The sequence below is a fragment of the Hyperoodon ampullatus genome, assembly GCF_949752795.1.
Source record: "Hyperoodon ampullatus genome assembly, chromosome: 11".
Classification (NCBI taxonomy): Eukaryota; Metazoa; Chordata; class Mammalia; order Artiodactyla; family Ziphiidae; genus Hyperoodon; species Hyperoodon ampullatus.
This window is the reverse complement of record NC_136924.1, coordinates 80,565,560-80,588,364: the sequence shown is the minus strand read 5'-3', so window position 1 is coordinate 80,588,364 and position 22,805 is coordinate 80,565,560. Positions and strand designations below refer to the sequence as shown.

At 41.1% G+C, this 22,805-nt stretch overlaps 1 protein-coding gene across 1 annotated transcript in view; it reads right to left on the bottom strand.

Annotated features, from left to right (window-relative positions):
- Positions 1-22,805, bottom strand: part of TM7SF3 (transmembrane 7 superfamily member 3) — a gene marked incomplete at both ends in the record, with an annotated part of 36,997 nt that overhangs the window by 1,013 nt on the left and 13,179 nt on the right. Inside the window, 9 exons of the mRNA XM_079714871.1 lie at positions 518-680; positions 1,238-1,335; positions 5,059-5,211; positions 5,850-5,930; positions 7,752-7,838; positions 12,046-12,223; positions 17,310-17,481; positions 18,472-18,592; positions 21,661-21,811. Coding sequence (XP_079570997.1) covers positions 518-680; positions 1,238-1,335; positions 5,059-5,211; positions 5,850-5,930; positions 7,752-7,838; positions 12,046-12,223; positions 17,310-17,481; positions 18,472-18,592; positions 21,661-21,811 — 1,204 coding nt within the window. The remainder of the gene's footprint in view (positions 1-517; positions 681-1,237; positions 1,336-5,058; positions 5,212-5,849; positions 5,931-7,751; positions 7,839-12,045; positions 12,224-17,309; positions 17,482-18,471; positions 18,593-21,660; positions 21,812-22,805) is intronic.

Genomic DNA, 22,805 nt, shown 5'->3' with positions numbered 1-22,805 from the left:
AAAAGTTAATGGAAAATCTTTAACGGGTAGACTCTTATAATTGAGGAAAAATACAACTACTGATTGAAAACCAAATTCACTTTGATTAGCAAATGACGTGCTTCTTTATAGGAGGAAAACAAGGGAATAGCTTAAAAAAATCAGGTTGTCGTTCTCACCCCTCACCCCACCCCAACTCATAAGGTGCCAAACAGCTTTATTCTCAGCATTTTTCTTACAACTGGGAATTGACCAGATAAACCTTAGTAATCCTGGCTTAGAAATTTCTTAATAAAGTTCATTTACTAGATTTTTAGAAGTATGACTTTCAGCCACCTTACAAATTTAAATTCTTCATTCCTATGATCATAAGTTATTAACACAGGGCTCTTACAGCATTGGGATGGTGTGAATTTCCTCCTATTGTCCAGTTAATCTTCTTTCAATCTTTCAATCTGGTTACCAAGAGTTCTTGTTAGCACAGGTGGGCCAATATTCCTATCTGACTATCACTTGGTTCTCGGATTTAGAGTCTTACCATTCGTTTGAAAAGGCACATTTATGAAAGCTCTGCGGAAATCCACATGGAGCACTCTCTTCAGTACGTTCAAAGTGATGTAGGAAAGGCTTGTGTACATGTAACTGTCAACAGCCAAGACCACCGAATAGGCGCCAATGAATCCACAACTCAGTATGTTCAGCTGTGGAAGAGCAGAAGCGTTTAGGTGGCACCTCTGGTAGAACAATAATAGTCTTTAACTCTGGTCACTGGCCTCAATCCCAGGAATCACTTCTCCCTCAGAGCATGTGAAGAGAGACCAAGTCTTACAGCTGAATAAAGGTTACCTGAAAATATAAACTGAAAACAATCTTCAACACCTACAGTTGGTAAAAGTTTCCCTCATCATAGAAAATATCTTCCCTGTGAAAGAACTTCAACAATAAATTCTAAGTAGATTAAGAACCATTCTTCTGGAGAGACGGCTGAAATGAACAATCCAGCAGATTGTTGCATTACTGTAAGCCCTACCTTCTCTGCTTCTGCTGTCAAAAGAGGGATGACCTGCATCACTTGATGGAAAAAACATCGTAACTAGGTCATCGTAACTAGAACTTCTCTTGCTTTCACAGTAACAAGGCTATTTAAAAATCAATCATCTGATACAGATAATCAGACAGCTCTCTCTGGTGAATAAAAATGCAAAACAACTGAAGGCCCAGGACAAGAGGATGAATAAACTGACCCGATGACACTTACTATTCTTAGGCAGCCCATGAAAACCACTGGAATGAGAATAGCTATAGAAGAGAAGGTCACCCAGAACACTGAGTCATCACGGAAAATCTTTAGGTTTCCTGGAAAAGCAAAAAGAAATCAAGAGTAAACAACAGGTTCACCAAGTTAAATTTCATTTTCTCAACGTGTGAACATAGACATACATCGAAGATTTAATTTAACAACAAGGGAATATGTCAGCAATTAGATATAAACTGACTTTTTTCACTTAACAGTCAATACAATCCCCTTTGAAGGGAGTGTCCTAAGAAGGTAGAGGGGTGGGAGGAAAATCAAGCAGGTAAATGCTCTGCATTTATTACCAGGATAATTTAGAAGAGGCTGGACTAGTCCAAGCTCTTCCATTTACCAGCTGTGATGCTGGGCCTCAGTTTCCTAACCCATAAGATGAGAAGGTTGAACTACTTCATCCCCAAGCTTCAAATCGTCCCTTCTAGCTACAAATTTCAATGATTCCATGATTTTGTACTGCAAAGTAAAAAATATAAGTGGCATTCAGAGTTAACCATATGAACCCCCATATAAGCAGCAAAATCAATTTAATAGGGTTTTTTTTTAATATTAAAGTTTTGGTCTTTTTTTTTTTTAATAAGTAATTCAGTAAGGAAGGCAAAATAATTCTTTATTTATTTATTTTTGGCTGTGTTGGGTCTTCGTTTCTGTGCGAGGGCTTTCTCCAGTTGTGGCAAGCGGGGGCCAATCTTCATTGCGGTGCGCGGGCCTCTCACTATCACAGCCTCTCTTGTTGCGGAGCACAGGCTCCAGATGCACAGGCTGAGTAGTTGTGGCTCATGGGCCTAGTTGCTCCGCGGCATGTGGGATCCTCCCAGACCAGGGCTCGAACCCGTGTCCCCTGCACTGGCAGGCAGATTCTCAACCACTGCGCCACCAGGGAAGCCCGATTTAATAGGTTTTTACCATCAATGCATTTCCTGCCCAGCCACTGCACACTGGAAGAGAAGATTTCCTCAGGCATCAGGAAAGTTGGGAGCCAACCACTTATCTGCCCTACTAAACCCTTCTCCAAAGTCCAGCACACCTTGGGGTGACCCAGGTCAGATATATAAGAACTCCTATTATAAATTACGTTTAAATAGCAAGAATATAAATCTGACAATTATTTCATATTGACACTGGCACTGTCACTCAGTCCAACTGGAGGTGGCCCCATATCTTGAGACCCGTGTATCCTGAAAGAGGGGGAGTTCCATAGTGAGGGACTCTGACCTGGAGACCCCACATTCTCAGGAAGCAAACTGCAACATGCTGCAGTGAGGTGAATGGATGGATCAGATCTCGAGGTCAACTACACTAACCTTCACAAAATGCACATGTGGTTTTAAAAAAAGGAATGCAGGATTAAAAAGAGGAGTTATGTAACACAACCTTGTACATCAACTCTACTTGAGTAAAATAAATTTGAAAAAAATAGTAGTTATGATGCCAGGCATGTGAACACTGACCCTTTCAGAGTACAAGCTCTTGGGTAGACACATAACAACGTGAAAACAGTAATTTAATTAGATCTGAGAGGTCAGCCAAATCTTTCTCAAATTTTAATGCTTAAAAATATGAGTTTGCAGGGCTTCCCTGGTGGCGCAGTGGTTGAGAGTCCGCCTGCCGATGCAGGGGACACGGGTTCGTGCCCGGGTCCGGGAAGATCCCACATGCTGCGGAGCGGCTGGGCCCGTGAGCCATGGCTGCTGAGCCTGCGCGTCCGGAGCCTGTGCTCCGCAACGGGAGAGGCCACAACAGTGAGAGGCCCGTGTACCGCAAAAAAAAAAAAAAAAAAAAAAAAAAAAATGAGTTTGCACCCACTCTTATTAAGGAGACACTCACCCTAAATGTCCTTAAGCAATGAGATAGTTCACACATTAACTACCAAAAATAAGATAGTTCAATACATCAACTGCAAACAATTCTAACCCATCATCCCTCCATCCTCTAAGCATTAACAAAAAGGGAGGAAGCTCATTAAGTAGTATTTGATTTAGCACTTCTAGAGTAGAGCTCTGAATCTGCATTTTCAACAGACATCCCTGGGAACCTGTCATTTAGTCAAATCTAAACAATGCTACTTTGCAGGTAGATAAAAAGCTACCTGCAGTGGGGCCTGTGGAAATGAACTCGGCTATAGGTTTGCTAAAATCAGAACGAAGGGCCCTGGAATGGTCAGTAAACACACAGGTCACCAATTCTCTCTGATCTGAAAAAAAAAAAATCTTTAGAGAGCCATCTGCACTCAATATCCTGTGTTCTCAAGAACTGACAGCCTCAAGAGACAGGCACTCTTTTTTTTTGAGACAGCTATTCTTATATCTAACATTTTCATCACCTTTAATCTGATATTATTATATAAGAACTAAACATTGTCACAAGAAGGAAATAGCCTAATACTTTTGAATGTAGATACTCCCTTTTTTTCCCTAATTGAAATATAGTTGATTTACAATGTTGTGTTACTTTCAGGTGTATAGCAAAAGTGATTCAGTTATACACACACACATACACATATATATATTCTTTTTTGGATTCTTTTCCATTATAGATTATTACAAGATATTGAATATAGTTCCCATGGTATATAGTAGGGCCTTGTTGTTTATCTATTTTAAATATAGTAGTGTGTAGATACTCCTTTTTTTGCATTTTTGACAACAAACAAGAAATGTTAAGTTACTGTACAACTGCAAAGTGAAGGGAAACAGAATAGGGCACCCCAAAATGTGTCCCTTTGGCATGAGCTGAAAGGCAATCAAGACCCAGCAGATTCAGAAAGACTTTTCTTTCCCTTAACTGCCTAAAAGAATTTAGATCAGGGGCCTGGCCCCGAACGAAAGCAATTACCAGAGATAACTTTTTATCTGAAAGACTTACCTGCATGGCAAACATCTGCTCTTCCTATGTTCCTGTAAACTGCCCTCCCCCCCTTTGAAGCCCCAAACTCCATTCCATTTCTTAGCTCGGGATGGCAGATAAGTCTCAACTGCTTGACTGCCTTTGAGTCTTATATTTTTATGGGACTCCAGTGGCACGAAATTAAATCTGTTTTTCTCCTATTGATCTGTCTTATGTCAATTTAATTATTAGAGCAGCCAAAGAACCTAGAAGGGTGGAAGGAAAAGTTTTCCTCCCCTACAAAAGGAAGTTAACTTGCAAGCTAACTAGATTTTAAAAACTGATAGAAATTGAATAACTTCAAAAAATCCCCAGAACCATCCCTTTGCTACTGCCCTAGGATGACTACAAGTAGGTACTTTGGGAATACTCGGGGTTTGGCAAAGGGTGGGAGCAGAGGTTAGGGGGAAAGAGAAGGTGGGGGACAAAGCACCAGGTTCCTCAGCTCAGCAGCCATCAGAGCAGCACCAAATTTATCTGTGGGGTGTATCAGGCTTCTGCTTAAAATTCACTTGAAGAAAGAGTTCCAGGGTTTAACAAATAAAAAACGAAAACCACCATTCTGCCATATATAAAGAATTCCCTTTAGCTCCCTTAATTTCAACTAACAGAAACACACACCCACACTGCCCATATCATGACAAATAGATACAAAGCTACCTCCAAAGACATTCTAGAATTATCTATAAAGAACGCCTTTGAGGAAAGAGGGATTCTTACTGGTACTGACCCTCCCCAAAGTGCCACATTATCAGTGCAAATTTCCAGAACTCTCTAAGGAGAGGCCCCAAATCCCTGACGAGGGGATATGTGTACTAGAGAACTGAAATGAACTCTTTAAACAATGAACTGAACACACGTAACATTAGTTACACATCTCCTACCCAGTGGAGTGAAGAAAGTCACTGATGAGACGAGGAACCCCAGCACCAGTCCAACACACAGCATGCAGAGCACAAGGATTCCAAATCGCCACCAAGCAGCTACCAAGAAAATCCCACCGACACTTCCGGCAACGGCTGTCAGAACCAGGCGGACTGCACAAGGAGAGAGGATGAACGGTTAGATCAGAGGAAGCTTTTCCAACCGCATGCTCAGACACACTATACCATTACCAGAGCCAGCCTAGCCTTTCTCTGGGTCAGGCACCGAAGGCGCATCAGTGGTGCAGTGAAACCAGCATGGGGAGGCCCTCTCTAGGGAGGGCCCAGCCTGAGGCTGGAAACCAGCCAGGGAGCTAAACCTCCAAGGACTAGTGACAGGCATGGCTTGGTACAACCTATAACTGGGGCAGAGGAAGAAGGGGTGACAAGCATTCTGTTCAATGTGACAAGGAAGGAGGGGTTGTGTTTGTTTTAAGGTAAAGAAAATCCTAACACTCTGATTGCTGTAAAGGTCATATGGTCAATACACCACACAGCTGGAACACAGGTTTATAATCAATACGGCCCTTCATTTCCCTCAGTACCAAGGAATTCAGAACATAGATTAAAAACCCGGGAGAGAAGGTCTGAAGGAGTAGTTTAGAAAACATGTGTAGAGCACAGGTGGCCAGTTATTTTACACACGTAAGAGGATATCACACACAATACTGGTCAAACTGTAGAAGGAAAGGTGGGTGTAAACGGTGCCTTCCTTTCTGAACACTCAATCAAACTATATTATTTTCACTTACCATCATATTTAATAGGTGTCAGTCTTGTAATCAGTATATAAAAGAAGAATCCCATGAAGATAAAGCCTATAAAGAATAGTTCTAGTAGCAAACGACCAAGGAAGGAAAAAAAACAAAAGCTACAGTTAGTAAATGCAATTTAAATGTCTTATCTACAAATACATGCTTTAGTTCCCAGAATTTACACATGAGGGCATTCAGAGAAGAGAAATAATTATCTAAAAGACAGGAAAAATTCAGAAGTCATTGGGAGTAAATATTATTAAATGGGTACAAATTAAAGTATTAACTATTGGATACATTTTCTTGTATATAGGTCAATTTCAATTGGTCAGTTAATTGTTAATTTCATAGCTCATTTTAATATATTTATACTTCCTACTTAAAACAAAAATAGTACTTTTGTCATTGTGTCTGATCTGAAATTACAGACTAGATTTCAATTCATTACATGAGCAAGAATACAATTTGAAAGGTTAAAAAATATATATATTTCAAAGTAAAATGTGACTTTTATGTCTTCTTTTAAGTCATCCTTTCCTGTTTAGGATGAACATCAACCACTGCCTTTATCTATAAAAAACCTATAAATCTCTATAAACCTACATATCTATAAAAAAACCTATCTATAAAAAACCTTTGGGACCTTGCATACAGCTTAACAATTAAATTCTGTATTATAGAATCATTCTACACTTCGAGAAATTAAATATTCTTCACAATATTCTCTTCTCAATCAAGAAAAAAAGTATAGTAATGGAGGGAAAGGAGTTGCTGCTTCAAACAATTTATTAAAGCAAGTCTGAAAGAGTTTTATAAGATCAAGATTATGTTTACTCTCCCCTTGCTGCTCATTATACTGCCTGTTAATGAATTATATAAGGATTTTTTTTTTTTTTTTTTTTTTAGTAACTGCAAACATTAGTTATATAAAAGTCAGCCCAGGGTTTCCCTGGTGGTGCAGTGGTTGCGAGTCCGCCTGCCGATGCAGGGGACACGGATTCGTGCCCGGGTCTGGGAAGATACCACATGCCGCGGAGCGGCTGGGCCCGTGAGCCATGGCCGCTGGGCCTGTGCGTCCGGAGCCTGTGCTCCGCAGCGGGAGAGGCCACAGCAGTGAGAGGCCCGTGTACCGCAAAAAAAAAAAAAAAAAAAAAAAAAAAGCCCAAAGAATTCAAATCAATTCAATGAGCATAATTCATATTCTACTTCCCCCATTGGGTTTCACTGAGCAGACTGTGGAGTTCCCATTTGCTGTCTGAACCTCCCAGGGCTGTGCAGACATTTCGACCTCCCTGTACTGTACACTGTAGCCTGATTTACATGAAACCACGTCAATCACCATCACCAAAATCCACATATATTTTTACACAGACGTCCTGATTTCTAATTAGTAATCTTTGGTCAACTAGTCAATCTAGCAATTGAAGTTTTGATGCACAAATCAAATTTTATTCCCCTCTTAATAAGAGAAGGTTGCATTCCATTGTTGAGAAAAGAGAAAAAATCAAAATGCATTGTAATTCAGTAGAATCTTTACTAAAAGACCCCAGCTACAAGGGCTTCCCTGGTGGAGCAGTGGTTGGGAGTCCGCCTGCCGATGCAGGGGACGCGGGTTCGTGCCCCGGTCTGGGAGTATCCCGCGTGATGCGGAGCAGCTGGGCCCATGAGCCATGGCCGCTGAGCCTGTGCGTCCGGAGCCTGTGCTCCGCAACGGGAGAGGCCGCAGCAGTGAGAGGCCCGCGTACCGCAAAAAAAAAAAAAAAAAGACCCAGCTACAAATCTATGAAGATAGTGGAGGTAGCCAGTTGCTTAATCTCCTTACAGGTCATAAATTCCCCAGCAGCATTTCAGAAAAAAGACCACAAGGCATGTAAATAGCAACTATATTAGACAAAATACCTGTTTTCCAGAATCTGTGTCCAAAGAAACAGATGAAGAGACCAAGCAGGGCAAAAAGAGTGAAGAACACTTTGGTAGATACTCTTCCTAAAAATAATGAAAACTGAGTGCATAATACATCGAATTTGATACTTTGAATTGAATTAATATAGAACAAAGCTTCATGAAAAAAAGCAAAGTGAACTGACAATAATTTATTCCATAGGTGTATAACTTATTTTAAAAACATCTTTGCCACCCCTAATGACTTACTCTATGTGGGCAGTGAATACCAATGGTTGCTGGTGTCACAAAAAGAGAAATCAGACAACACTGCTTCCCGATGAAGGTCTGCAATACTACCCACGACACATTTGGGGGAGGGCATGGGGGAGAAGTGGGAAAGGAGGAGGAGAGAGAGCGTGCCTAAAACAAGTAACTGTTTCTTCACAAATAAACTACAAGAAAAAAAGGAGGGTTGGGGGAGGGAGACCGATGGCTTAAAGGGGATTTAAGACACACATCAACTAAAAACCATGTGCAGACCTCATCTGAAACCTGATTCAAACAAACAAAACCGTGAAAAACAATTAAGAAGCCTGGGACAATGTAAACACTGGCTGTGAATCTGACGCTATTAAGGAATTATCTTCAATATTTTTCATTGCGACTTGTGTTAATGATACTGTGGCTATATATATTTTTTAAAAACAGCACTTATCTTTAAGATATACATATTGTACTAAAATTTTGTAAGCAAAATGACCATTAGGGACCCACTCTAAAAGAATCCAGTGATGGGGGGGCGCACAGAGACACAGGTGGGTGTATAACTGCAACAAGATAACGGCCATGAATCAAAATTGCTACGGCGAGATTATGATATATGGAGGTTCACTGAAATTTTCCATAACAAAAGATTTTAACCAAAACTCACATTAAATTAAAGAAGATGTATTATTCTATAAGTAACACATGAACAAATTACTACCAATCTTCTCAATTATACATGTTGCTTTGGAAAAAAATGTAGTGTAGTAACTAATGATGAAGCACAATATGCTCCCTGATGCCGAAGAATCCAAATCCTGTGATCCTCAATCGGCACAAACTTAAATAGAAAAAACAGGATTCGAAAGATAAGCCCTATTGAAGGGAAAAACAGATCTGCTAAATTCACCACCATCATGACACCCTTGAGATAAACACAAGCAAATCATCCCCGAACTAAAAACAAAAACAAAGCACCTATGCAAATATGCAAACTCATGTGAAGTGTTACAAACTGACCACACGTCAAAACACATAAAATACTTGAGTGTTCAGATGGATACCATGAAGACCTACATTTAGATAAGGAACACAGACAGAGGACCACAATTTGCAGGGCATAAAATATACCTACATATCAGTTTCTCTGAGAATGAAGAGCTCAAAAGAAAGATGAAATGAGAGGTACTGCAACATCCTGTTTATTTCAGACCTGCGGCTGACAGCAGTTCTACGATTCAATCCTTAGAGCAAAAACATGCCGTTCAGTGGGATAATTTTTTTCAAGTGAAAATCTAGCGGAAGTTTCCAGCAAGTGGTGCAGTCACCAAAGACAGCAACCCAAGAAAAACTGGCACACAGTTAGATATGTTCCTCCAGGACATTAGACAGCAGAGAGGAACTAAGTAGAATCTCTGATCACAGCACCAGGAAGGAAGGAGAGAAAAAGTTAAACATACAAGTAAAGCCCGAGAGGAGAGATTTCATAAGCAGAATCTAGAGACAATACAAGGTAGGAATTCTGGGGAAAATGAAGACAAAGGGGTGAGCGGGAGGGGAAGACACAGGGGAGCCAATGTTTAGTGTTTTTAATCATGACGGAATCACTTTAGCTATGACACAGGCCAAGGTTTTAATTAAAAGGCAATGTGGGTCCATCCACCCTACTCCAAGCTCAGGAAAGGCATCCAAGTGTGCATCGAGCTTGAAGACAAAAGCCACAGAACCCAACTCTGAGCTGGAGGAACAGTAGGATCGGACCTTTCCCTCCCCCCCGCCTAACGTGGAAAGACAGGTCCCAGAGCTCACCCTCATTAGGAGGGGCCCTGGTGCAAAGAGTTTGGGGGAAAGGAAACGGAGGAACCCAGACAAGATACAGCCCATCAGTCAAAAACGCAGAACTTATATCTGACTGGTCTCTCGCATTGTATCTCTCAAGGATCTTGCGTGTGGCAGTGGAAGACTGGGCAGGATGCAGAGGAGAGAAAACATTAAACCCTGGCTTGAACCCAACCGACAGACTTCATTCTCTAGAGCAAAACTCCTTGAAAGAGTTCTTTGAACTCTTTCCAATTTCATTCCTCCTATTTGTTCTTAAACATACTCGAGTCAGGCTACCCTGAAATGCTCTCACTGGCACCTGTGGCCTCCATGTTGCTAAATCCAATGGTCATTTTCCAGTCTCCTTCTCAGCTGCCCTGTCAGCAGCATCTGACCCAGGTGAACACTCTCTCTTCCTCTAAACACTTTCTTCTCTTAGCTACAAAAAACACTTTCCTTTCACCAATCTGGTTGCTCCTTCTCGGTCTCCTTGGTGGGATCTTCTTCAGTTTCCTGACCTCTAATCATTGGACCACCCAGGGCTCAGTCCTTAGACCCCCTCCCTCTCCTACAGCTATAAACATAAAAGGAATGATAAACATGGAAAAATGCCATTTGGCAACCGGCTGATAATAAATGTTTCAGGCAAAGCTCACCAGATGCTAAAGCCAGCAAGTGAAGAGTTTGAGAAACGACTATTGACCTGTACTCAAAGCATCTCCCGAAAAGATACTTAACGGGGAAAATAGTTACTACACAGTGGAGAAACCTGGCCGACACCCTTAACCAAGTAATCAGGGTTACTACCACCAGTAATGGAAAACACAGATATCAGGTGCCTCTAGAGAAGGACACTTCATCACTTCTTTTGTATTCCTACCAAAAATACACAATCTGAACTTAGTCACAAGGAAACATCAGATAAACCCAAATGGAGGATGTTCTATAAAAATAAATAACCTGTACTCCTCAAAAAGGTAAAGGTTTTGAAAGACAAACACAGACTAAGAAATTGTGCCAGATGCAGGAAGATAAAAGAGACAGTTTAATGCAACATGTGATTATGAAGTGGACCCTAGACCAGAAAAAAAATTTTTCTTCTGGTTATAAGGGACATTGGTGGAATAACTAGTGAAATTTGATAACATCTGTAGGTTAAATAACAGTACTATATCAATGTTAATTTTGTGATTTGATAGTTTTACTAGTTACATAAGGAAATAAATAGAAACATTAAGGGCAAAAGGGTCTCTATGTCTGCAACTTGCTCTCAAATGCTTCAGGAAAAAAAATGTATATATATGTGTACATAGAGATAAAGAATAAAAAGCAAACAGCATAACGTGGTAACTAACATCTGAGGACCATTGGTGAAGACTATGCAGAATTCTCTGAACCATTTCTGCATCTTTTCTGTGAAACTGTTTCAAAATAAGATGCTAAATACACATAAACAGCAAGATCTTACAACAGCCCCACTGCCAGCATCCTCTCTCTCCTGGACACTATGATGGTCTACTGATCAATCTCCCTATTTCTGCTCTTGCCCCTGATTTTTCTCAAACAAAACAAAACGAAACAAAGCAGCCAGAGTGATCCCATTGAAACACGAATCAGCACTATCTGCTCAAGCTCTCCAATGCCTTTTCATTGCTCTCAGAATAAAAGCTATAGTCCAAACTGGGACCTGCGAGGCCACCCGCTCCAGCAGCCACATGAGGCAGGCTCGCAGCTGAGGGCTTCTGCGCTGGTTGTCCCCTCGGCCTGGCACCCCCTGCCACTGCCCCGCCGGTGACACGTCCATGGCTCCCTGCCTCGCCCTGGGTCTTTCCCCTAATGCTACCTGTTCAGCATGGACTTCCCGAGCCATGCTTTCTCAAATTCTCTTGCCCTCACTGGTTATCTCCCTTTCCTACTTAATTCTTGCTTCTTAACCCTCGTCATGTATCTCACATACGATATAGTTCACAAATGTATCTTGTCTGTCTTGTCTCCCCCACTAAGATGCAGGCTCCAGGAGGGCTAGTATTTTGTCTGTTTTGTCCACTGCTCTATCCCAGTGCCTAGAACAGAGAGTGGAGTAACGGAGGGGCTCAGGAGGCATGTGCTGAATGCATGAATGAATGAGACAAAAGCACTTTTAAATATCCTTAAGTTCTGTACTAGTTGATAAAGGTCAGCAAAGCCAAAGAAGAATTTGCACAGTTGAAATCCACATACTCACCAAGGGAAGAACAATTATCCTCCCTTGCCTCAAAGCTGCAAGCGTACGTGTGAGCAGGGACGTAAGCTGCAGACGTATTTAGAAATGGATCTCTAACGATGACGTTGTAAATGACACCTTGTCCCCGGAGGGAGGAGAAAGAAACACTTGTCTTATCATCAGCTGTTAGGGTAACCACCTGAAGCCAAAAATAATGCACGATTAGTGTTTAGATTAAAAAAAGCAAACCCTATTTCTCCACACCCTCTCCAGCATTTATTGTTTGTAGGTTTTTTGATGGTGGCCATTCTGACCAGTGTGAGATGGTATCTCATTGCAGCTCTGATCTGCATTTCTCTAATAATTAGTGATGTTGAGCATCTTTTCATGTGCCTCTTGGCCATCGGCATGTCTTCTTTCACTGTTGGTGGGAAAGTAAATTGATACAGCTACTATGGAGAACAGTATGGAGGTTCCTTAAAAAACTAAAAACAGAATTACCATATGACCCAGCAATCCTACTACTGGACATATACCCAGAGAAAACCATAATTCAAAAGACACATGCACCCCAATATTCACTGCAGCACTATTTACAATAGCCAGGACATGGAGGCAACCTAAATGTCCATCAACAGAGGAATGGATAAAGAAGATGTGGTACATATATATACAATGGAATATTACTCAGCCATAAAAAGGAAGGAAATTGGGTCATTTGTAGAGATGTGGATGGACTTAGAGTCTGTCACACAGAGTGAAGTAAGTCAGAAAGAGAAAAACAAATATCTCATATTAATGCATATATGCGGAATCTAGAAAAATGGTACAGATGATCTTATTTGTAAAGCAGAAATAGAGACACAGATGTAGAGAACAAATGTGTGGATACCAAGGGGGAAGGGGGGGATGAATTGGGAGATCGGGGTTGACACATATACACTATTGATACTGTGTATAAAATAGGTAACTAATGAGAACCTACTGTATAGCACAGGGAACTCTACTCTATGGTCTGTGGTGACCTAAATGAGAAGGAAATCCAAAAAAGGGGGGATATATGTATATGTATAGCTGATTCACTTTGCTGTAAACTGGAAACCAATACAACATTGTAAAGAAACTATACTCCAATAAAAATTAATTTTAAAAAAAACCCACAAGCTTTTCTATTATAACCCCACCTACATGTGCTATTAAATTCTAATATGAAAGTACAATTCTTGTTTAAAATATACACTAGCCCATTTGGCTTTTTAAAAACAATTTATTAAAGTATAGTCGATTTACAAAGTTGTGTTAATTTCTGCTGTACAGCAAAGTGATTCAGTTAAACATACATATATATCTATTCTTTTTCACATTCTTTTCCACTATGGTTTATCACAGGATATTGAATATAGTTCCCTGTGCTATCCATCCTACATATAACAGTTTGCCAACCCATTGGACTTTGTCAAGAGATTGTCCTGCACAGTCTGTACATGTTGATATGAACAAGCTCTTACACAAAATGCATCTAAAGATCTTGTATATGTTAATAATTTAAGTAGAATGTGATATAAATAAATGATTTAAGTAAAATGTGCTAGTTAGGACAAAGAAAAGAATTTTTGTCTCGTCTGCTAGACTGTAAATGACATAAGGGCAGGAACCTTATTTATCCTGCTCACTAGTCTCCCCTCAATAATTAGCACAGAGTAAGTGTCCAACAAACATGAGTGGTCACTGCGAGCTACAGAGCTGACGTAGGCCGTGTGGGTTAACATCTCACAGAGAGCACCCACTTACTTTTGTCTAACAGGCTCTGAAATAAGAAAAATCACATATAGCTGTGTTATCCTGTAGTCCTTCACTTCAAAAATTCCCTTTTAGGGCTTCCCTGGTGGCGCAGTGGTTGAGAGTCCGCCTGCCGATACAGGGGACATGGGTTCGTGCCCCGGTCCGGGAGGATCCCACATGCCACGGAGCGGCTGGGCCCGTGAGCCATGGCTGCTGAGCCTGTGCGTCCGGAGCCTGTGCCCCACAACAGGAGAGGCCACAACAGTGAGAGGCCTGTGTACCGCAAAAAAAAAAAAAAAAAAAAAAAATTCCCTTTTAAAGGTTGTTTTTTAAATAGGGGAAAAATATAATAGGAGAAACAAAAGCCCCACGTAGCCCTAATACACAGATATGTTCCTACTAACAGAAGTGAGAAAACGAAATGTTAGGGTTTCAGAAGTAAATAATTAGGAGCCTCTTAGAAAACTTCTACTGTTTAAATATAGTGCTTAGCCTTCAAAACTATGTATTCTGGGGCTTCCCTGCTGGCGCAGTGGTTGAGAGTCTGCCTCCCGATGCAGGGGACACGGGTTCGTGTCCCGGTCTGGGAAGATCCCACATGCCGCGGAGCAGCTGGGCCCATGAGCCATGGCCGCTGAGCCTGCGCGTCCGGATCCTGTGCTCCTCAACGGGAGAGGCCACAACAGTGAGAGGCCCGCGTACCGCAAAATAAATAAATAAATAAATAAATATGTTTTCTGGGCAAAGGATTGGTCAAGTCCAACAGAATGTTAACATTACCTCCTACTCTCCCAAGTTTTTATTATGAGACATTCAACCTTAGAGCAATGTTCAAAGAATAATACAATGAAGACGTTATATACCCCACTTAGATTCAACAGCTGTTCTTACTTTAGTGTAGTTGCTTCTCTGTCCCTCCCTCCTGCTCCTCCCCACCCCACGTATATATACAGTTTTTGACTGAACCGTTTTAAAGTAAGTTACAGGAATCATTTCACTTCTAAATACTTCAGCATGCATGTCCTAACACAGTGTTTCTCAGACTTAATAGCCTATGAATCACTGGGGAGCTTGTTAAAATTCAGATTCTGATTCTTCTGGTCAGAGGAGGTACCTGAGATTCTGCTTTTCCAAGAATCTCTCAGGTGATGCAGCGCTATGCATTCATCTACCACACTTTGAATAGCAAGGTACTAAGTACAAGGATAGGTGCTCACAATACCTTAGCTCACCTAAGAAAATTAATAATTTCTTATTATCTAATACACAGTCCACATTCAAATTTTCCCAAATGTCTTTTATAGCTTTTCTCCCCCTTAACCAAGATCCAACCAAGTTTCATGTATGATGTTTATCTCCAATTTCTGCAATCCAGAATCACCTTTGAAAGATTAAGGAAGTTATTTTACAGATTACTCCACAATCTGAATTTATCAGATTGTGCTCAAGATGTCTAACTTGTACTTTGATCCTATGCATTTCTTGTAAACAGGAACTCCTATAAACAGGAAGTCAAGTTAAACCTGTTTTGCTAGACTATTCCATAGGTTATGGCGATAAAGTCAGCCTACATTCACATGAGCACATAATGCAGGTTCACCTACTATCAGCAAAGCTAACTCTGACCACATGGATAAGGTAGAGACCATCGGATCACTCCACTCTGAAAGTAGTTTTCCCTTTGCAATTAGAATTAATCTGAGGGTGCTGTTTAGGTATCCTGGGAATATCCTTCCCCCCAGCACTCTTTCACCTGGTGATCCTTGCCTGAATTATTTCACTGAGGGTCAGCAAATGGAGATTTTCTAATTCTATTATTCCTTCTACATTTACTAGCTGGCATACTTCTGTAAAGCAGAGCTTTCTCTTATCAACCGGGAGTGAATTACAGATCCTCCTTTTAAAAAGGCAGGGTAAATTCCTTCCCTTTATTAATTTTCAGAGTATAATTTTGTGTATGTTGCTCCAACGGTAGCAACTGAGCATTTTTCCTTTTTCTTTTTTTAGTATCAGTATGGACGTGTTTTTGTTTATTCAAGGCATAATCAATCACATTCTCTTTGATGACTGAATTGTCCCAGAGATGGCCAGTGTGACCCTCTTCAAACAGGCTCCAGGGACTTCCGTGGTGGTCCAGTGGCTAAGACTTTGCCTTCCAATGCAGGGGATGCGGGTTCAATCCCTGGTGAGGGAGCTAAGATCCCACATGCCTCGCGGCCATAAAACCAAAACATAAAACAGAAGCAATATTGTAACAAATTCAATAAAGACTTTAAAAATGGTCCACATCAAAAAAAATCTAAAGAAAACAAAAAACAATCAGAAAAAGCAGGCTCCAGAGTCTTCTTGACATGCCCTCATTAGTCGTTGAGGGTTTCCTTGAATCCTGGCACGTGATATTCTAGCTCTTAACCAAAAGTTAAGAAGTAAACTAAAAAGACTCTGTTATAAGAATTCTTACGTTCTTCATAAGAATAAAAATGGTCTTCAAAATTTCCTATGTACAAAGGCAAACTTTGCCAATAGAGCTTCCTAATTTGTGAATAAGAACAATTGAGTTTTCTTGTACAAGGCTCCCTTTTAGCATGGGGCAATGACATGCTAGGTGACACAGCAACAAAATCAGATCCTACTCTGCAACAGGCTGAACCCCTAGGCTAATCACAGACAGCCAGTTTCAATCGCTTCTTTCTATGTAATCTGATAATCTACAACCTTCTAGGAAGATCTTAGCAGTCTAGAAAAACTCTACCCACCAACCACTAGACTGACAGATGACCTTGTTTATTAGACCGATATCAGGCACCCTTTAAGACATAAAGATAAAATCCTGCCCTCCACAAAAATGATCTAGAGCATGAGTCTCAAGTCTTAATTTGCATAGGCATCACCTGGGGATCATAAATACAGAGGCTGATTCCATAGCTCTGGGGTGGAGCCTAAGAGTCTGCAACTCTAACAAACTCCCAGATGATGCCAAGGCTGCTGGCCTGTCCCCACCCTTGGAGTCGCAAGAGTTTTCAGGGGTTTCAAAAGCTCGAAGAAAATTTTCGCTTCAAGTTAGAAACTTTGCATTTGGGTTTAAATATTAAAGATAACGTGTATATCGTTACACAGTTTCACATTACTTTTTCTCAAAACACTATAACCTTTAGACTTGCCAAATATTTTTAATCTAATAGTTATGGGAGTACATAGAAAATTACCACCCACTTCCATCCATAGCTCAAGATTACCAGTCATAGATGTGGCTGCAACTAAAACATAACAAAATTTACACGCATCTCCTCAAAAGCCAACGTTACTTAGGGATATCACTAGCAATGACTCCCAAGGTGATAATGAAATAAAAGAGAAAAAGTGAGAATCCCAGATAAACCAAGAAAACAGTTTAAAAGAAAAAAAAAAAGCTCCTGGTAGCTTCTCCCCTTCTCAACTCTTACAAAGGCATCACAGTCTGGCCACAAATTATGAGAGTCAGATTTACTGAGAGTCAGATTTACCTTGACAGCATTGGCCTGTACCTGAGGCACTTCGGCCATCCTCTGCAGGTGCCTTAGCAATGCCTCTTCAGTGAGGTCGTTCTCCGGCAAAAAATACTGATAGACGTCATACTGTAACCTCCACCTGGAGTCCTGGCCCGTCTTGACGTCACACGGTGGAGCATCTGCGCCTCTAAAGTCAAACAACAAAACTGAACGTCAATCTCTTGTGCTGCAAGTCTCATCTATAAAAAGGAACCAAAAGCTGGAACTTCAAACTTCTGCAACAACGATTCCAAGTTTAGCACCACCAAGAAAGGAGAGGCAGTATGTATGGTTACATAACCAGATGTGAGTAGCAGTCAGGTTGAGTCAATTGCCCGCTTTGCTGCTTGTTGGCTGTGTGTATGTGGGCAAGTCACTTCATTTCAACAGCCCTTAGGGGGCCTTTCTGTAAAATAAGAACAGCAGCCCCTTCTTCATAAAATTGTTAGGATTAAATGACAACACACAGCACTCAGCAGCACCATGGATGATACACAGGGAGCATTTCAAATGTTACTCAAATGTTACTATTATAGTTACATTACTATATTATAGTTACATTACATTACAATATATTACAATAAGTTAATATAGACTATATTATAGTTACATTACAATATACACAATAAGTTAATATATACTATATTATAGTTACATTACAATATACACAATAAGTTAATATATACTATATTATAGTTACATTACAATATACACAATAAGTTAATATATACTATATTATAGTTACATTACATTACAATAGTTACATTACTATTAAAGTAGAAACTAGGGCAGAATGTTAATTAAAATAATAAAATCCTTACAAAACATATGAGAGTTTCATGCCTCCAGAATGTTTTCTATATTTAAAACTCTTTACAAAAACTAAGATGTACGCTTAAGCTCATAATAAAGGCTCAACATCTGGCTCTTCCTAAGAATGAAGGGAAACAACAATAACAGTAAATGACAGCTCGAGTATTAGTAACAAAGCTTAAATTACCTCCATTCCCCCCAAAAAATTAAGCAACTCCATTTTGCTAAAGAGACACTATGGATTCTGAGAGAATTTACTCAATTTACACAACAGCGAGCCATGCACGTCCTAAAAGGAGTTTTAGGAGTCGGGAGACAGACATACCTCGCATGACCTAGGTTTGCTGGAGCAAATTTGATAGTTGTTTCAAAGAAATTATACTCCAGGTAAATGTTGGAATCGATATCTAAATCAAACTCCAAATTACAACCACCAGGGATAGGATCTGGATGGAAAACAAGGAAGTTACTTAACATAGAATTCATATATATTCAAACCACACTCGGAAAAACAGACCCCCCACCCCTTATAAGAACTCCCAATATAGAAGTTAAATAGACAGCTTCTAGTTTTGCACTACCTCATGGGCTAAGGGTAAAGTTAACTGAGGTTACGGGCTGTGGAACAGGGATTAGAAGACCTTTTCTGTAAAGGGCCAGATAGTAAATATTTTAGAGGCTTTTCAGACTTGATGGTTTCTGTGGCAACTACTCAACCCTGCTCTTGTGGCAGGAAAGCAGCCATAGATGATATGTAAGCAAATGGGCTGTGTTCTTTTGGGGTTTTTTTAAGTATCTGATTTTTAGTTGCTTTTCTTTTTTTTTTTTTAATATTTATTTATTTATTTGGCTGTGCCGAGTCTTAGTTGCAGCACACGGAACATTAGTTGCAGCGTGCAGGATCTAGTTCCCTGACCAGGGATAGAACCTGGGCTCCCTGCATTGGGAGCATAGAGTCTTAACCACTGGACCACCAGGGAAGTCCCTGGGCTATGTTCTAATAAGACTTTATGTACAAAACAGGCAACAAGCTGGATTTGTCTTGCACTTTGGAGTTTGCCAACCTCTGCACTAGAGTTAAAAAGGTCAGAAGAGGCAGAGATTCTTAAGCTGGGGTCCAAGAGTGGGTTTCAGGGGCTCTATGAACACCTTGAAACTGTAGGCCAAATGTTGAATGTGTGCCTTTCCTACATAGAGAAGTTTTTATTAGATTTTAGTATGCAGAAGAAGGGTGTCCACTTTTCACATGACTCTTTCAGCAGGGAGGAAGATGGTGTCATCCTCACTGCTGGAAGTATATATAAAAGAGTAAATGTGTATATATAAAAGAGTAAAAATTTAAAAATCTCAAGAACCCCAAGACCACGTATTAGAATAGCATATGTATAATTAAACAGAAAATAAATTGGGGGTATTTAAGTTACATTAGTAATGTGGTTAAAACAGCTCTTCTTTTCTTATTAGGAATCCTATTCATAAACTTCAAGCAAGACAACACTTAAAGAAGTCACTTGACATTACTTCAATTCCATGCAAAGAACTGTATACAGTGGACTCAAGTGGAGAAGCTAAGAACAAGGTAAACCCATTTAAAGGCTTTTAAGATCTCAACTTCATACACTCATCCAATCATTCCCACAGCTGGTTCTTAGTTTCCATAAACTGCTGGAACTCTGCAGATTTGGAATGGAGATACCCAGTGTGCACTGTTTCAATATTCTGTGGAACCTTCCTCAGAATTCTACGCTCTTCTTTCACACTCTCCTTTCCCTGCATTTACAAGTATTTACCACACCTGAGAAAAGCATGTGTACTATAATTGACACTCCACTGTTCATAAATTTTCTTGTGCACTGACCCTGAGGGAAGCTTGAAATCTATCATTTTTCAATCAGGTAATTACCCTTTTGCTACGTAACACTGTCTTTCTTCAACTCCAATCACTTTTTGGCTTCTACCTCCTTTACTAGTTATTGCAACCTCTCCTTCCCTTTACTACCAAACTTTAAAAGAATGTAAATGTCCTTCCCTCACCTTCACTCCTCAGTCACTATAATCTAGTTTTCACCCTCATTGTGCCACTAAAATGACTCTCATTAAAGGCCACCACTGACTCTGGGTTGTGCTATCATATGGACACTTTCAGTCACTCTCTTGATCTCTCTGCAAAGTACTATTTACCACTCCTTACTTAATGCAGGATGTCCAGGCTCTCCTCTTACCTTCCTGTCTACTCCTTAGTCTTACAATTATTCTTCAGCAGTTAGCATCCCCCAGAAACAGTCTGGCACGTGGTAGGCACTAGGAAGTTATCTGCTATTATTTTTCCCCCCTAAATCTCTAAGTTCATGCCTGGACAATCTCACTCACTTCCATGGCTTTTACTAACAACTATTCAGTTGGATATCTAACCTCACACCTCCACTCCAGGCCCTTATTTTAAACTGCCTACTATACATTTCCATCCAGGTGTCCTATAAGGGTCTCAGATTCAATGTGTCCCAAACTGAAGTCACCATCTACCTCACCCCAACCCCCTAAAACATCCAGCACCACAAAAACCCTATCTCCATGCCTGTTTTGCAAAACCACCTCCCAGCTGCCCAAATGGGAAGCCCATGCTCCCCCCACTTTTACAATCCATAACCACTGGTCATTGCGTCTTGTCAATTCCACCTTCTGAATATCTCAAACCCAACTCCTCCTCTCCATCCCCCTCTAGGGGCCTTTGTTCGCATCTTCATGTCTCACTATGAGTCCTGAAAGCTGTGCTGTCTTGACTCTGCTATGCCCTCTCCAACCCACTCCTCACACTGCTTCTAGAGTTAACTTTCTAAGAGGTGAAATGCATCAGATCATTCCTCTGCTTAAAAACTCGCTAGGGGGCTTCCCTGGTGGCGCAGTGGTTGAGAGTCCACGTGCCGATGCAGGGGACACGGGTTCGTGCCCCCGACCGGGAGGATCCCACATGCCGCGGAGCGGCTGGGCCCGTGAGCCATGGCCGCTGAGCCTGCGCGTCCGGAGCCTGTGCTACGCAACGGGAGAGGCCACAACAGTGAGAGGCCCGCGTACCGCAAAAAAAAAAGAAAAAAAAAAAAACTCGCTATGTTCCTCAGCATAGAGTGCAAACCTCACATTGTACACCAGGCCCTTCACATCCTGGCTCCAGCCACACCCACTGTTCACCATCCTCCAAACACCCCATTCTTCTTCCACGTCTTCCTCGGCCTCCGATAACCAACTAATGTGTGAAGGACCATGTCTTGTCTTTCTGTTCCGGCTTCTCCAAGGGCTCCTTAAAGGTTTTCCAAATGAATAAGTGTGTTCTCCAACTCCCTACCTGGGCTTTCAGTCATCCTGCTAATTCTCTGACTCCCCTGCTGTTAATACCTTTCTGACTCAAGGTATTGTACTTACAATAAACACTTTTAATAGGATTATAGTTTTCCCTAAATTTTCACACACAAGTCCCACATTCTGGAGAGTAATGGGGAGTCGACAATAGAAAGGTTACCGCTTTCCGAGTAGGAGAGTGGAATGGCCACATTTTGGACAGGCTCAGGGTCTGAAGTCTCCAAGTGCCAAGTGCATATACTCTGCTCTGGTCTAAGAATGAAAACCAGTCCTTTGTCAGTGCCTGTTCCCGAGGCATTGGGAAGGAGAGTCTGCAATAAGGAAAGAAGAGTCATCATGAATCGGGAGTTGAGCAGAGTGCTTAAATTCTGGGGCGGATCTAGTGTGCATGCCTACTCCAGAGCTTCTCAAAGCAAAAAGGAATAAACACAGACCTTCCTTAGATGATTAAAGAATTCTTTTCACCACCATGTGCACGTGCCCACACATACACATGGAGGAACTATTTAAAATATATGTCTTTGGGCTTCCCTGGTGGCACAGTGGTTGAGAGTCCGCCTGCGGATGCAGGGGACAGGGGTTCGTGCCCCGGTCTGGGAAGATCCCATGTGCCGCGGAGCGGCTGGGCCCGTGAGCCATGGCCGCTAAGCCTGCACGTCCGGAGCCTGTGCTCCGCAACGGGAGAGGCCACAACAGTGAGAGGCCCACGTACCGCAAAAAAAATAATAAATTAAAAACATAATAATAATAAAATAAAATAAAATAAAATATACGTCTTTGATCAGGAATAACAGATACACAGAAAAATCCCCAAGCTTTTCAATTCCCTCAGGATCTATTATGTCAAGTGCTAAGACTACTGGGTAAGGACTACTGGGTGAATGACAAAACTAAAACAATTTAGTGATGAGTCTGATGTCCTTTATTCAAGGGAGAACAACCCACGGATTGGGGGAGGACAGTGTCTCACTAGCTGTGGAGTCCTATTCCCAAGGGATGTGGGGCATGAACTAGTTTTTTAGAGCATTAGAAGGGCATGCTTGGCTAGGTCAGCATTTCCTTAGAAGTCGAGCGGGTCCTGTTTTCTAGGCTAAGCTGAGCGGGAAGATTGTGGTCAGTGTAAGTTAGGTTTCCTTGACAGGGGTTCCCTGTAAGTGCAGGCTGACTTAGGTTTAGATTTGTGACGTGGACCAAGCCATTGGGGCAGCCTCCATTTGTGGTCCCGATATACAAATTAACTTGACCACTACCAAGACAAAAATATAAGCTCTGCCCCCAAAGAGTTCAGTTCTTGAAAAGCTTTTT